General features: G+C 46.7%; 3 protein-coding genes across 4 annotated transcripts in view; 2 read left to right on the plus strand and 1 right to left on the minus strand.

The window, feature by feature from the left end:
• The window catches only part of ikbkb (inhibitor of nuclear factor kappa B kinase subunit beta), an 18,437-nt gene extending 16,613 nt beyond the window's left edge, over positions 1-1,824 (plus strand). The window contains exons 20-22 of the mRNA XM_083673641.1: positions 40-137; positions 369-471; positions 1,005-1,824. Of these exons, the coding sequence (XP_083529767.1) occupies positions 40-137; positions 369-471; positions 1,005-1,064 (261 nt within the window). The 3' untranslated portion in view covers positions 1,065-1,824. The remainder of the gene's footprint in view (positions 1-39; positions 138-368; positions 472-1,004) is intronic.
• Positions 1,825-2,285: 461 nt separating this feature from the next.
• On the minus strand, positions 2,286-12,065 carry vdac3 (voltage-dependent anion channel 3). Of its 2 annotated transcripts, XM_083672609.1 has the most exons (10): positions 11,976-12,009; positions 9,208-9,326; positions 7,977-8,048; positions 7,214-7,263; positions 5,360-5,512; positions 5,082-5,134; positions 4,711-4,938; positions 3,920-4,070; positions 3,727-3,784; positions 2,286-3,617 (listed from the first exon to the last, which is right to left on the minus strand). In XM_083672609.1, exons 2-10 carry the CDS (start codon positions 9,317-9,319, stop codon positions 3,526-3,528), a joined length of 969 nt encoding a protein of 322 aa, XP_083528735.1. In that variant the 5' UTR covers positions 9,320-9,326; positions 11,976-12,009; the 3' UTR covers positions 2,286-3,525. The 2 variants fall into 2 exon arrangements, with proteins under 2 accessions (XP_083528735.1, XP_083528736.1); XM_083672610.1 differs by lacking the exon at positions 9,208-9,326 and having other exon boundaries at positions 11,976-12,065.
• A 1,062-nt stretch (positions 12,066-13,127) lies between these two features.
• enkd1 (enkurin domain containing 1) lies at positions 13,128-16,066 on the plus strand (the record flags this gene model as incomplete). The annotated part of the gene is made up of 8 exons (XM_083672900.1): positions 13,128-13,229; positions 13,344-13,457; positions 13,748-13,972; positions 14,323-14,495; positions 14,596-14,757; positions 15,158-15,297; positions 15,487-15,623; positions 15,906-16,066. Exons 2-8 carry the CDS (start codon positions 13,373-13,375, stop codon positions 16,064-16,066), a joined length of 1,083 nt encoding a protein of 360 aa, XP_083529026.1. The 5' UTR covers positions 13,128-13,229; positions 13,344-13,372.
• Between the last annotated feature and the right edge of the window lie 703 nt (positions 16,067-16,769).

Consider the following 16,769-nt stretch of genomic DNA (forward strand, 5'->3'; position numbering starts at 1 on the left):
CACACTTAACCTCCGTGTGTGTCTTGTCTCCTCCTCCAGAGTAAGGTGCGCAGCCCAGTGAGTGGGAGTCCTGATGGGGGCCGTACCCTCTCCTCTGTGCCCCCCCCACTGACCCCCAGACCCAGCCTGCAGCAGCTGTGAGTACACACACACACACACACACACACACACGCACGCACGCACGCACATGCACACACACACACACACAAACACACCGTTTTTATTTCACATAAATTTCACGTAATTCCCATTGCAACAGAGCCATTGAATTCCCATTGCAACAGAGCCTGTGTGTGTGTGTGTGTGTGTGTGTGTGTGTGTGTGTGTGTGTGTGTGCGTGTGCGTGTGTGTGTGTGCGTGTGTTTCAGTGATGACGAGTCCCTGGTGGTGATCGAGGAGAGCAGGACGTTTGAGAGTCGACTCCAGAGTCTGTTACAGGAGACCATCAAACAGTCAGACAGCAACATGCAGGTACACATGATGGAGACACCTCCGCCCTCACTCCCAGGTCCTAGTGCCCTGAAACTTCAAAATCTCAATTTATGTACAGTACCAGTCAAACGTTTGGACACACCTTCTCATTCAATGGTTTTTCTTTCTTTATATTATTTTCTACATTGTACATTAATATTGAAGACATCAAAACTATGAAGGAACACATGTGGAATTATGTAGTAAACATTTTTTTTTTAAACAAACCAGAATATGGTTTTATATTTTAGATTCTTCAAAGTAGCCACCTTTTGCTTTGATGACAGCTTTGCACACTGTGGGCAAGGTGTGTCCAAACTTTTGACTGGTACTGTAGGTGGTACTGGTACTGTAGGTGGTACTGTAGGTGGTACTGTAGGTGGTGACTGGTACTGTAGGTGGTACTGTAGGTGGTACTGGTACTGTACACATTTTAGGTATGATCCACATTATGTACAGAGACACTATCCTGTAATAAACTTCAACCCGATCCAAAATGATTCAATGTCACCATTTCTGTGTGTCTGTTCTAGATGCTGAGGGAGTGGACGTGGCTGAATGGAGAGCAGGATCTCTCTGGTGATCTCTCCTGACTCCGCTGATATCTCCAGTCACTGTGGCAACCCTCTCTAGTCTCTCTCACTCGGCTGTGGTACTCTGCTGCCTCCTTGTGGCAAGATGATGTACTGCACAATGGTGCCCTGGTTTCTTTTGTGAGGTGTCAAGTCTGGATTCTAGTGGGTCTCTTCGGTGAAATTGGATGTCTTTCAAAACCGTTTATTTTCTCTGTGCTTGCCCGAAAACATTCACGCACAGATCGCTGACCAAAGTCCTGGATGAACAAACAAGTTTTAATTTCAACTGTAAATTGTATTATGTAACTGATACAGTATTCTGATTTTCAGCTTTTTGTGTACAGTATGAGTATGTCTTTTAGTTCTTAGTTTTGAAGTATTTCTTGTGCCAGAGTTTTATCATCAAGATAACAGCTTACCTTAATAACAACGTGCCTTTGTTGTTTGCTTCATTATCATATATGTTTGAATCTGTCCATTTTGCTCACTGCCCTTCAAGGATGGAGGAATGGATGAATGCCTGCTCACTTCAGAGAGAAGGGTAGAGAATCGGATCGCATTATTGGGCGATGAGTTACATGCAAGTTCTGCTGCCTGTGCTGTGTGTGTATGTGTGTGTATATATATGTGTATGTGTGTGGTTGGTTCGAATAGCTTGGTAAACCACCATGGCAATAAGGGTTTGGGACAGATTTGGTGACATGACACTTACTTATATATCACAATTTGAAACAAAGATGTGTATTTATTTTGAATACAGTGTTTCAATTTAAATGGATTTGTGTTCTGTGTTTCCTTGTCCTAATTTATAGGGGTACATTGAAACAGTTGGAAAAAGAAAGATTGGTTGAACCTTTTATGAATCACCTGTGTGTAATGCACTTCTTTCTGCACATAAAGGCTGTTTAAAGGGGCAGTGAGATCATGAATACTTATCAAGTCTTGTATTAAACAATGATAACATGAACTATTAATATATTGCTAAAGCATATATATATATATATATATACCATTTAGCTGACGCTTTTTATCCAAAGCAACTTATATTGCAGTGAGTGCATACATACATTTCAGTATATATGGTCCCAGCAGGAATCAAACCCACAACCTAAGCGTTGTTAGCACCATGCTCTACCAACTGAGCCACAGAGGACCACAAGCATAACACAGATGGTGAATCTCACTGGTTAGATCCAGCTGAATGGTTCCCACTGACTCAGAGAATAAGGACACTGGACGTGTTTGACATTCTTCTTTATTCCATGAATTCCTTAAGGTCAGTTTGAGGTTTGAACTATTGACAACCTTCCATCTCCCGAGCACATAAACACATAATGAAATGACAGTAAAGTTCAATAAAGAAAAGACAACAAAGAAACATGATGACAAAGCGGTAAGGAAGAAATTCCACACATGCCACAACTCTTCTTCTCAATACCCTTAACAACAGGAAAATAATGAAATATTTGGAATAGAAATGTACTGTATGGGGTATTAGTTTGGCAATAAATCAGACACCAAAGGGACTTGTTACATCCCATAACATTCTTGTATTGGAATTACAACCTAGACAACAATCAAGGTGGATTTTTCCAATTCTATTTCTTATCTTCCATGATTTGGATCCAGCTGACCCCTTATCGAATGAGTTCCAAGCCGTCCATTTTATTGCAGTACTCTGTTACCATGAATGCTGTAAAGGGACTCCTCCCTACAGTATGTCTGGAACAGAGGGTAACAACTCATCATGAAATGTTAAAAACAAGTTATTCCTTCAGAACAACTCCCTGCTGGCTTCGATAGCAGGTACCACAAACACAACAAAACAAACGTCTACTACCAACCTCATTAGTGTCACAAGTCAAAAAGTAGATTCAGTACATGATCTCAGCTAAAGACCACACAATCAAACCCTACTAAAAAAGGTGCTTCAAATCCTGTCTCACAAAGAAAAGAGGATATGTCCGCTTTCAAGAACAACCAGAACAAATGATTGCCACAACACTCTTTTGATGCTCTGTCTCAAATAACCCCCTATTCCCCATGTAGTGCACAATAGCCTATATATGGTCAGTCTGGTCAAAAGTAATACAATATCTGAGGAATAGGGGCATCATTTGAGATCTGTATCTGCTCCAGTGTTGTGGCAGGATGTTTGTTTACAGAGTGGTGTTGCTAGGGAGATGTCCAACCTAAAAAAACTAAAAATAACAACTCGGGTCTTGACAGTCTGTCCTTTTTTATTACAGTACTGGAGGTCTCAAATGGTGCTAAGGTTTTTAGGGTTAAGGCCAAAGAACTTGGGGTGTGTGTGTGTGTGTGTGTGTGTGTGTGTGTGTGTGTAGCATACAGAGGGGGAGATGTGTCAAGGTGTCGTTGACTGGGCTTTTGAGGTTGTCAGATCCGGGCTCTTTACTTTATCCTCTCCTCCTCCTCTCCTCCTCCTCCTCCTCTCCTCCTCCTCCTCCTCCTTCCTCTGTTATGCCTCCAGTTCGAAGCCCATGCCAACCTTGTGTCCACCAGCGTTGAAGTTCTTCCCATCAATCAGAGCTGAGAGAGTGAGCTTCACTCCTATAGAAAGAGACAATGTTCAATTTTAACGATACACACGCTCTCACAAGTGAGGTTATATGTACAGTATAGGTGTAATAGGTGTATAGCAGGTAAGGTAGTTAGTTACCTGGCCTCAGGCTCTGCGTGTAACCGACTCCAATCAGGCTGGCGTTGTTGACTTTGGCCTGCAGGGGGAGACAGAGGGACGCAGAGGTGTGAGACAGCCATGCACACAAGAGTTCATGACATTCAGGTGTTGGCTGGTTGTATGGTTCTATGTGCTTTTGTGAGGTTATATTTGGTTATGAGGGGCTACTCACAGACAGGGACGCGTCCTTGTCCAGCTGGTATTTGGCGCCGATGCCGAAGCGCGTGTTGTTGCTGCCGGCCGTCCAGGCCAGGTTCACCGCCGTCTCCAGCTGGCTGTTCACCTTCTGGTAGATGGAGCCACCGAACTCTGTGCCATCATTACTGAAACAACCAGACAACCTGTGAGAACCAGAGAGCTGACTCCCAGTAGGAGGCACAACTCCCAGTAGGAGGCTCAACTCCCAGTAGGAGGTACAACTCCCAGTAGGAGGCACAACTCAGATCCCACTTTTTTTGTGACCCACAAAGCCAATGAAAGCCAATGCCTCTGGGCAGTGGGCAGCACCAAAATCAAACTGATCCACTCCCCCCACCGGTGAGTCCCCGTACACCATGTGGGAAACACTGACCCAATCAATGCAGACCACATGGATTCAGTTACTGTCTGACTGCTTGTCTCATCCAGTCCCTCACCTCCCCTCCCTCCTGACTCTCTACAACAGTACATTTTTACATTTATGGCATTTAGCAGACACCTTTATGTAACAAATACACTTGTTTAAGTAAGTGAATCATCTATCCATCAGTCATCATAAGATAAAGTAATCAATGCTCGGACCAGGGGGCCATAGGCAGTCACAATGCTAACTAGATAAACTTGTACAGGGGGGTAGTGGGGGTGAGGAGGTCTCTAGGGTTAGGGTTAGTACAAGGGGGTAGTGGGGGTGAAGAGGTCTTTAGGAGGGACCGTTAAGATGTAGCCTGAAGAGACAGGTCTTCGATCTACGGCGGAAGTACTCACACGTTGGTGTGCAGCTGGAAGTCCCCGGCCTTGTACCCCAGGGCAAAGTTGTTCTGGGCCAGTTTGGACTTGGCCGTGTCGAAGGCCATCTGGTAGCCGGCCAGCCAGCCCTCGTAGCCCAGCACGGCGGCCGCGTGGACCGTGGGGCCGGCCATGTCGAAGTCCAGGTCACAGCCCAGGTTGATGAAGTCACGCTTGTAGCCGGTCTTCAGCTTGGCACTCTTCTTACTGCAGAGGGGAGGGGGGAGGGGGGAGGGGGGAGGACGCGAGGCCACGTGACAGTCAGAGATTATCAAATAACAGGAACACAAATTCATTACATAAACCAATACAGAGATTGTAAACTGGATATAATAGGTTAGACAGCTTACCCAGTATTTGGCACGAATGACGTGTCCAGGGCCAGCTTCAAGCCACTAGCCAGCTACACACGCACACACACCACAGAGGAGGAAACATTACATGAGTGTACAGCAGGACGATGCTCCGACGTTAAGACTGGTTTAAAAACATGTAATGGATTCAGGCTCGCCAGGTTTTGAGCTCTCCTGTTCTTAGTTAATCTGGTTTAAGCTTACCTGGTTTGGGACAAGCCTGGTTTAAGTGAACATGCTTTAAGACATGCCTGGTGGACCCCTGGTCGACTCACCTGGTCCTCCATGGTGACCTCTGTGGTCAGGGTGTTGTCTGTGTTCCATTTCTGGTTGAAGCTAAGGCCCAGGTCCTTCACCTTGTACTTGGTCTCCAGGTGACCGCCGGCCTTCCCTGTGTCTGTGTTACTAGAGCCTGACGTGGCAAACTCCTGAGAGAGGGGGAGGGAGGAGGGAGGAGGGGGGGGGAGGGAGGCATATGAGTTAGGATTAATAGCAGTAGTACAAGAACACAGCAGAAGAAAGCAGAGTGATGGAGAGAAACTAGAAGAAGAGAAGTGGAACAGTGACGACAGGTGAGGAGCCCTCAAGAGAAGGATGGTTGTTAGCGAGCACGCTCCTCAAAAAAGAGAGGGAGAGAGAGAGAGGGAAAAACTGAAAGAAAGAGAGGGGAGACAAGCACCCCTTCTCCACATCTCCGCCACGCAATTCCTCTCAGTTTTGCATGACTGGTTATTGTTGGTAGTTGCCATTATAGGACTGGTAGACACCCATTAGAGGATGGGGGGGGTTGAAGGAAAACATGAAGAGGTGAGTGGGGAAGGGAGCTAAGGAAAGGAGGTGTGGTTCAGGACTCAAAGGGACTGTTTGCTTCTGTGTTCCTGGAGATGTGAGTTAACGTCGTTATGTCTAAGCAGCAGGAGGAATGCTGCAAGAGAGCCTGTAGTACACACACACAACAGAACCTTATACCTGTACCTGTACCTACACTAACACACACATGTATACACACGCACACACACACAACAGCAACCATATACCTGTACCTGCACTTACACTAACACACACATGTATACACACGCGCACACACACACAACAGCAACCATATACCTGTACCTGCACTTACACTAACACACACATGTATACACACGCGCGCGCACACACGCACACACACAGCAATCAAAGGCTCATTCACCTGCCCTCAACCCACACTCTTACCATCTGACCATATGAAGTCCAGAGAGGAAGCAGAAAGAAAGGCAGAAAGAGAGAGAGAGAGAGTTAGGTAAGAACAGGTCACCATTCTGAAACTCTTTCACTTTTCTTTCCTTTCAAAAAAGAAGGTTCCCGTTCACATACTCCAAGTCTCAGAAACAGGAATGGTAAAGTTCAAGTACATTGCCTTTACTTGTTGATGACATTTACATAACATTTACACTATAGAGAAAAAAGACATATTTGGCAATATACACATCCAGAATGTATACTGAGATACATTTAGAACTGGTTATATCAAATCAGTTTAAATGTCCTCCCATTACATTCAGTAATACTGTGACAGGTTGCTGTTTGAGGGAGACTGCAGCAGTCAGACAGCCATGATGTGCTGCACTGACTGATGTGCGTTAGACTGTCTGTCCGCCTCTGTGGCAGACATCACCACACACACACACACGGCCAGCGGCCAGACTGTGAGTCAGCCATTTGGAGTGCTCTGTACAGCCCTGAGGCTGGGGTCTAGACATGAGGCTTACAGGGTTAGACTGGCGCGCACACACACACACACACACACACACACACACACACACACACACACACACACACACACACACACACACACACACACACACACACACACACACACACACACACACACACACACACACACACACACACACACACACACACAGTGATTTGATAACTGGGTGTATGTTGCTAACAATCACAGGTAAATCTGTACGGGTTTGAAGGGTTTCATGATCGTGATAGGAGGTCTTTCACTGATTGAGATACAGAAGGATTTAACAAGAAAGAGAGAGAGGGAGGGAGGGAGAGAAGGGAGGGAGGGAGAGAGAGAGAGGGAGGGAGAGAGAGAGAGGGAGGGAGAGAGAGAAGGGGGGGGTGTTACTCACAACTCCACTCTGGGCCTTGGTCTTCACATCCAGTTTCACAATTCCGAAGCCTGGAGAGGAGAGAAGGAGAGAACAAAGAGGACAATGGAGAAAGTTAAAACATGCCCACGCTGCCACACAGTCCACCAGAGACACGCTGCCACACAGTCCACCAGAGACACTTACATTATTTTCACTGAATGTCATCTAAGCTTTCAGATCTTGTCTGAATTACTGAACGTAAGTGATAATACCCCGGAAGCTCTGTGGCTCAGCTGGTAGAGCACGGCGCTAACAACGCTTAGGTTGTGGGTTTGATTCCTGCTGGGACCATATATACTGAAATGGATGCACTCACTGTAATGTAAGTCGCTTTGGATAAAAGCGTCAGCTAAACGGCATATATTAATTAACTCTCCTTGTTTATTTTCCTTCATCTACAAATAACTGGACAAGGAGAGGAAGCCACTTTAGAGTATTGAGATGCACCCCAAATATCATATATCATTACATCTACACCCCAAATATCATATATCATTACATCTACACCTCAAATATCATATATCTTTGGCTAAAGGTCAGACGGTTGTCAGTGACCAGTTGATGGTCTCAGGGGGATATGAGAAAAAGAGGGGAGGGGGTGAGTGTGAGTGTGAGGAGAGGATCTGTGTGTGTGTGTGTGTGTGTGTGTGTGTGTGTGTGTGTGTGTGTGTGTGTGTGTGTTAGCCTCTCTGGATGTACTGTTCACATGTATGTATGTGTTTTGAAGGGGTTTGCAACTCACCATAGCCCTTTCCGAAAATGTCTTTGGCAGATTTGCCCAAGTCTGCGTATCCAGGAGGAACTGCCATGATGTCTGTGGAGAGAGACAGGTAAAGGTGTATCTGTGAGACACACACACACCCCGCAACACAGTATAGCACTAGCCTACCATCGCCAGAGGTGTCTCCACACAGCATCAATACACAGCTTCAATATCTACAAGCTCACACAAGACACTCCTCTAGAAAAAACACACACATCAGCGCACCTACCTACTGTATCTACTTGCCTACTGAAGCATTGGCATTGGGCTGAAACAGGGCAAGTCTTTCTGTGGTCTCAGTACCTCAGCTGGAAAGCACTGATAGCTGGCTAGCCTTGCCCTGGTCTGGGTGATACTACTAGGCCTGAGATAGACTGCTCCTCCCCTCCCCCCACATCAGGTTAACCCCATTGATTCCCTGGCTGCTGTCCATTAGATAGTGACTCGTGTTGTTTAGACTGAAGGACAGCCTACAGAGCCTACGTGGGTTAGGTTCTGGCGCCAGGTTAGACTGTCAAGGCCCTGAACAGGAATGCAGTAGGAGGCTATGTAGGCTAAGAGCCTCTTGTAAGTGAATTTAACACGAGTCATGTGAGCTTCCTGATACAATGCTAGGCTAGCTTGCGAAGGTTTGTTTTAATTCAGCATTGTTAGTAGTAAGAAGCCTGAACACCAAACAACCGTGTTAGTAGTCGGAAAAGTAGGTTAGTAAGTATGTTAGTATGAAGCCGGAAGAGAAGGTGGACGCCACAGCACGCTTTCTACGATGTCACGCTAGATGCTGCAATGCTAGTGAGCCTGGGCAGGTTTGGCCAGTCAGCAGCTTTCACTACTACACACTACTGCACTGTGTTAGGTTTCAGACTGTCATCAGGGCCCCCTGTGTCCCTGCTATGGAGGACGTGTGTGTGTGTGTTTGTGTGTCTGTGTGTGTGTGAAGGTGACTTTGCCATGGCAGGGTGTTTCCTTCTGCCGAGGCTGCGTCCCAACACTCCTACATTTGTCTCCTTGTCTACTCTCCTCAGACAGATTCTTAGACGGGCCTGGCAGGTTTACCTTCCCTTGTCGTGTCAGTGGTCATGAAGGAAAGAAGATGAGGAGACAACGCTATCTAGGATTATTGGGACGTTGCAGGGACCCTGATGACATGACCTCTATCCCCCCCACCCTCCCCTCCCTTCCCCTCCCTTCCTCCCCCTCCTTCACTCACCCTGTCCCTTGGGCTTATGGTGAGCACATGGCACACAGCTCTCTTTGTTCTCTGCCTGCTTGCCCTGTCCTGTCCTCTCCTCCACAACCTGCACTCCTCCTTTCTCTGCCATGGCTCTTCTGGCGGCGGGGGGGAACAGCAAGGAGGGACAACAGAACTTTGGCATGCATACTCCTGTAAAACTCCTGGAAACTGTGTTTCCACAACAGTACTCATGGTGTGTATGGTCTGGTGCGCTTCAGTTGACCTGGACTGAGGATATGTGTTTGTGTCTTTGCACAGGTGGAATCATCAGGTGTGCAGCTGGTGTCTTGAGGCCAGTCTGTTACCTTCCAGACTTCACAAGGACCCGTTCTACTCCAGGAAGGGTGTGTCTATAAAGGGTGTGTCTTAGTAAAGCCTGCCATATGGCCCGTTGACAGAGCCGCTGATGCTTTTATCACCCAAAGAGCAGAGAGGGCTGTATAAACTACAAACACACACCACTTATGAGAGCATCTGGTGACACACGCACACACACATCATCTGGTAACGCAGTGGTGAGGTGGATATTTTTTTTCCTTGGTGGTTGTCCTGGTGTCACTCGGAATTCACCCCACACCCTGTCCTCCTGTTCCCTCCTCCATCTCTCTCTCTCTCCATCTCTATCTCTCTCTCCGTCTCTCTCTCTCTCTCTCTCTGTCTCCATCTCTCTCTCTCTCTGTCTCCATCTCTCTCTCTCTCTCGTTTTTAAATGCTGAGAGACTTTACAACTGTCAGCTGGCTGATTCAAGGGGGCATTCTGCCGACCCAGCATGGTTTGTGTGGTCTGTCATTGTCCCCCCTCACTCACTCTCTCTCTCTCTCTCACACACACACACACACACATACACCCCCTTCCCCCTTCCCCCTTCACACCTGCCCTTCCCAGTCCCTTCTTGCTCCCCTCTCCTCCCGTCCTCCCCTCCTCCCCTCCGGGTCCGTAGGCCCTGCTCTAAATTTAGTCCAGGTGAACCTGACACCACACCTCATATGACCAGGCCATTTTGAAATAGGTGCTTCTACCCCTATACCTTAGAGGACCCCTCTCCTAGTCCTGACCACCAATCCCTGTCTAACCCCTATCACACAAACACACACACACTTTCCTCATCCCCACAGATGACAACAACATATTCATTGAGCTCCAGGGATCATAATGAAACCCCTAAATCACCAAATCACAACACAGGAAAACAACTAGGCCTGTCCTCCACAAACACCAACATGACTGACATTTGACCATGTGATCGTGACACAACCAACAGGATCATGGGACCCCACTACTACAGACTTTAATCAAACAAAAGACACTGTTGGTCTGAAGATACAGTAGATCTGCAGCAGAAGACCTTAATAGACCTTATGCATGAACACAACTCTAGGCCTACTTGATTTAAACAACTATGTAATAATGTTTTTAAACAATCCTATGTAAGCTAAGCTGGCCTGGGTGGAATGTAGGGCCAGAGTGAGATAAGGTCAAAAGCAGTCAGGTTACACCGAGGGAATTTATAGCTTGGATGTACAGTGCATGGGTTTGCTACGCATTCTGGCCTTCATATCATGACCTACTCAACATGACATTCTAGTGGCCAACCCCACTTCAGATCAGCCATTTTCCTGTAGGGTTTCTGAGAGAGTCTGTTGTCCATATAGTGCTAAATATTATAACTAGACACGACTGATGTCAAAAAACCATAGACACAATAAAAGCATTATTCTCAACATAAATGGCAAATGTCTCATAGCCTAGATGTAGCCTAGCTCATTTAACTCCTGCATTATAAACTACCACTAAATCTTAGTCTAATAGTACCACCACCACAAATTTAAAAAGTAATTGCTGGGATCCTTCTTTGTTGTCTGGGTGATATGATTTCAGGACTTCGGATAGCGACTCATTAATCCTTCAAAGCAATACCCCTTGGTATTTTTCATGGTATTCGGATACTTTGTAGGTCTGACAACTCGTCTATCGTTTTTACCTTCATTTAATCTAATGTGCCGCGTCTGCCGACCTTGTTTTTTTGTGAATGGACATTACGCTGTAGCGGTCAACACGACGCCTCCAACAAAAGAGAGTTACATCAGAGCCAGCATGGGTAGGAGAACCGTGCCAATTAGGTGTTAAAAGCACTGTTCTTTGTTTATGGAACGGAAAGCATGTACCATTCCTATTTACCTTTACAAAAACACCCCAGAATAACACTGTCATATAATTTATGGCCAGGGACATTGCCCTTTTGGATAGACAGATGGCTCATTGTTCATAGTTCAGGTCTCTGTTGCTCTGAATGTTTATTACGCCTATAGACGCTGGCTGTCGAATTGGCAATATCAATAATCTATCATTTACAATAATTCCGAACATTTGAAGATAAAATAACAATTCTGTGTTGTTCGGAATTACAGTTTAACAGGCCTACCGTGCGTAACGCACTCACTTCGTAGCTTAATAAAACCACAATAAGAAGCATAAAGACCGACAGCTTTTTATCTTCTCTGAATGCTGGTGCAAGAGAATATCTGTAAAGTGCTGAGCCACGAGCAAGTTGCTTGACAGGCCTGTGCTGTCAGTGGAACCCTGGCACATTGTGGGCGACCCTCGCTTCCACGCTTTACGCATTTCAGCCGTCTAAATAACAATCGGACAAGTCAACCACAATTCCAGTACAATGATCATAGACATCCTTTTACGAACAGTTTTGCGCAATAAAATGTCGCGGAAGGGACCAAACATTTCCTACCTTTATTAGTGGGGCGATACGCGGAGTTTCAGAACGCAGTGTTTCGCGCAGTAGGGCACGGTGAAGGAGAAAGGAGAGAAGCGCTGACTGAGCAGGCGCGATCGATCAGCACCGAGGGCGGGGCCGTTGTGTAATTGTCATTGAGCAAAGACAGGGATGAAACAAATGGACTGTATATTCAAGTGATGTTATGTAGGCCAAGCCTATTGGCCAATTTCGAGGTGTGTAAACAAAATAGTAATGAAAAGCATGTCTGCATGTCCATAATTTCATTATACCCTATGTGAGTACAATATCACATTGGCACACTGAAATTGATGGGCCTATGCCTTCCCTCCAACTTTATACAAATCCTATTTGTCTATTTCATTTGCGCAATGACAATATCCTATCCACAAGACGAAAATTATTGATCCGCTTGGGAATTAAGTCTTAAGATAAAGATCGTTCGATTCATTCGATCGTTACAGCGGTGTTACGTTGAACGTTAGTGACGTCATAATTACAGTTGCGCGGTTCTCTTGACGCGAAAACAGATTCTCTGAACTAAAACAGCCATAAACATGGAGGGCGAACCTCGTTTACAGGGCTACCAGAAGCAACATTCAGTTGTGTTACTGTTTCTATGTTTTTAAACATGGTTAATAAAGGTACTGTATTGTATAATGGTCCTCTGTGGCTCAGTTGGAGAGCATGTAGGTTCGATTCCTGCTGGGACCATATATACTGAAACATGTATCCACTCACTGTAGTGTAATGCTCTGGATAAAAGCGTCAGCTAAATGGGATATCCATTGTAATGGTGTATGTGTTGGACTTCTTTTGTTTCAACGTTACCGTCTCATGATGACCACCGGTCTTCCACGCTCCCTGCCTCTGACTGTCCCGGTCTGTGTCCGACGTCGCTGACCTGCGGGGGGAGTGGGACGCCGTTGCCGTGGTGACGCCGTGGCGGCGGTGACGCGGTTGCCATGGTGAGGGATTGGGCTTGAGGAGTGTTGTGAGTGCGTCATCACCCTGCGTGGTGGCTGTTGTTGACCGGCGGCGGCTTCAGGTGGTTTGAAAGAGAGCTTAGAGGGAAGTTAAATGTATAATTCAGAAATACCGGTAGTATTGTGGATGTGTTTCGCTATACAGTAGTCGCGTTTGTACACCTTTTTATACAGATAATTCGTGAAGACGCCTTATCGATAATCAGCTTTGCTCGTCGCCGCCGTACCGCCTTTTCTGTGTCTGCTACCCGGAGGAAGGCAGGTCAGACGTCTTCAACGCCGTAGCTGCTCCATGCATAGTCAGCGAGAAGTTTCTGTCCACGTTTATTTCTGTCATCTTACTTTTCTACAAGTGACGTTACTGAATTTCTTTCAGATTCCCGTCGCGCTGCTCAGACTTCAGTGATGTGCGAGGGTCCTTCAATGATATCTGGGCCTATCCCCCCAGACCCCTCTCTGTTCCCGGAGTACTACAAACGACCTGCTTCTGGTGAGATGTCCCAGCAGAGCTCCTGGTATTTCTTGGTCATTAAATGTCATTACTCAGTCAGTGTTTACCTACGCTGGCGAGCTACAGGTTGACCTTGTTACAGCCCCGCTCGAATACCTGGCAATCAATTCATCCTTGGATGAGTTGGATCTGGTGTGTTTGTGCTGTGCTGGAACAAAAGCTTGCACACCCTGTGTCTCTCCAGGGTCATGGTTGATCATGGTTCAAAACAGCATCTCAATATATATCGCTTTCCTCTCCCTCCCATCCTGCGATGTCTCATATCACAGCCAGGGGTCGTTTGGAGGGGAACTCTAATGGGACCCCCGGCCTGCTCTCAGGCCCCCTGGCCCCGGATCCTGTCATGTACCCTGGCTGCTACAGTGCCCGTGCCCCACAGCCCCCTCGCATTGGTCCCAATGCCACCCACATCCTGGAGAGAGGGCAGAGAGGGGTGGTGGGGGCCCTACTCAAACTGGAAGGTGTCTCTCTCTGCCCCAACCCCCCGAAACACAGTAAGTTCAGTGCAGCCCCCACCGTCTCATGATGACCACAGGTCCGCCTCCACTGCCACTCCCCCCTGTGGCGTCAGAGTGGTTAGACTGCAAGGCTGGGTGGTGTGTCTCAGTGTGCATTGCATGTTAGGGTGGTGCTACTCTAGTTTTACTTGAGCAGGAGTCTGTTTTTTCTTACAGACAAAGTCTTCACAGATACACAATCACCATAAAATCACCCTAACCCTAAACCAGCTCCAGAAACAGCCACTTCCTCCACACCCCAGGCCTCTCATAGACGTTAGTTCACATACAGAGTAAAGGAGGACCCTTTCTCTCATTCTCTGTGTCTTCCTCTGTTTGCTGCTCAGAGCAGCTGGTGCGTGACTACAGTAAGGAGAACGTCCGTCGGCTGAGGGAGATCCAGAGGCGCTGCAGAGAGCAGGAGGCGCAGAGGGAGAACTCTCGGCCCGTCCCTGTCAAAGCCCTTTGGAGCTCCCCCAAATACCAGGACGTCCCATCCAGGGTCATGGCCCAGCTGCAGGTGAGGACTGGCTGGAAGACGATGAGGATCTCTTTACCCGTATGTCTGTCATTCATCATACTTCAATGAATGAGTCCTCCCCCTCTGATCCTTCCTGCAGGAGAACAGCCCTGCGAAGAGGCCAGAGTTTCAGAACTTCCTTAAGGCCCACTCTATCTGTGGCTCTGCCGGCCCCCCCAGACCTCACTGTGCCCCTCCACCCTCCCAGTCCCTCTCGCCTCGCCCAGCCTCCAGAGGCAGCACAGGGAACCAGAGCCTTCAGGTGAGAGACCTTGATAGAAAGGCAATGCATAGGTACACACAGACATAAGCTGCTGGTTTGCACCTGGGTTAAGGTCAGTTATTTTTCCATTTCATCAATTCCAGAAGTAAATTGATTTCCAATTAGATCATTGAAAATAGTGCACTAATTTTCATAATATTTTTTTAATAAATTGAAAAGATCTGTGGATCTGTATGTATACTGTATGTTCCCATAGTCAGCAAGTCACTGTGTTATTACACTATAATGAATGTTATTACACATGAATTTATGGAATTGAAAAGGAATTGACCCCAACCCTGGTTTGCCTATTTCTCTGTGCCATTGCAAGACACTGTTTTTATTCAACCTACATTCTCGTCCAGAGATGGCTGAGTATTTGTTCTGTATCCAGTTGCAGGTGCAAGGCAGGACAGTGGACTTTGTGAGCCATAATGCTCGGGCTGCAGGGAAGACTGGGCTGCGTCGGTCCCAGTCGCTGACACATCTCAGAAACAGGCAGCCCGTGCCCAGTGCAGTCAAGGGACAGGTGCCTCAGTAGTGAGTATTCTAATGGACCAAATACAATTCAACCCCTACAGTAGCTCCCACCCCATAAGCACTGGTTTACATCTGAAAGGAGAGGAAAGTTTGCTGGATGCGATATGGCAAAAACTCTTGTCCCTTTCTCTTGTCCCTGTTTACATTGTCTCCCATTGGCCACCCCCTCTTTCTCTCTCTCTCTCTCAGCCTGGAGGAGAGGAAGGAGCAGTGGCGTAGGGAGGAGGAGGAGAGGCGGAGGAATGCACCTGATCCGTCCATCCCTGCCGGACACACTCTGATGCCTGAGAGGGAGAGACAGGAAACCCTCCAGTCACTCAAAGAGAGTACGTCTCATCTCATCCTCCTCTCAGCTCACATGTACAGACCTATGCCATTAACATGTAACAAGAAGCTTAATTATGGCTGTAAAAATGGACAATCACTCATTATTTAAAGCCTTTACATTTCATTGCCTTTTTTTCAAGCCTTTTCTTCATTGTAGAGAAGAATTGAAAGCTAGGATTGAAAGGACTCCAGTGTTGAAAGGATAGTGTGTATTCAGGGACCTTGAGGACCTGATGGCTTGATGTTTTCATTTATCTTCTCTTTCTCTCTGTTGTTCTCAGCCCACAGGTCTCTGGTGAGCCAGCTGCTCTCTCTACCGGTCAGGGCCGACACTCTGGGCGTCCGCTCCCGCCGTGCTCAGCTCGACCACAGGCTCTCTGAGGTGGAGGAGGCCATGAAGATCTTCTCCAGGGACAAAGTCTACGTCAAGACTGACTCCTAACTAATGCAGAGGGGCCTGGGGTGTGTTCCATAGGACATGTTTTGAAACAGCCCAGGAAGCACTTTAACCTTTAAGGAGACACACGTTTTGGGCTTGAAAATGCTCTCTCAAGTTTGTCCCTACTGAACATGGCACTGCAGTTTTAGAAGTTGCAGCTTGTGTTGCAAATTCTTAGCAGAATTTATTCACTAATGCTTCACCAATGTATGTGTTACTACTACTGAATGTACTATACACTTACACTTGACCATTGAGCCTGTGGGTGACCTTCACCAGGTCACCAACAGGGAGAACTACAGTAAATCAAGAACCTTAGGTGGCAGAAAATGTACATATCCTACTTCACCGTAGTCAGCTGGTTTGAAGTTGTGTCTGTGTAATGGAAATCTACCCTTACCGTATTGTAGTCGCTGGCATAAACATTTTAGATTTCTGTGATTTGTCTAAACTGGGTTCAGTGGCTTTTGTGAAAACTGCTGTTATTTGACTGTGATTCTAGTTAAATCTATTGGTGCATTCATTGTATTCAAATTCTAGTTTTGCGTTTCATTAAAGAGCTGGAAGGGTGTTTATGGTTCCACTCATGAAGGTGAAGCCCTGAGACACCTCAATCACTCAAACAACTGGTGTCTGGTATCTTTTTTTGGTCCTCCCCAAGTTTGTAAAAAAGTGTGAGTCACAACACATTCCATTACATGATGTG

Source organism: Argentina silus (genome assembly GCF_951799395.1).
Source record: "Argentina silus genome assembly, chromosome: 7".
NCBI classification, from domain to species: Eukaryota; Metazoa; Chordata; class Actinopteri; order Argentiniformes; family Argentinidae; genus Argentina; species Argentina silus.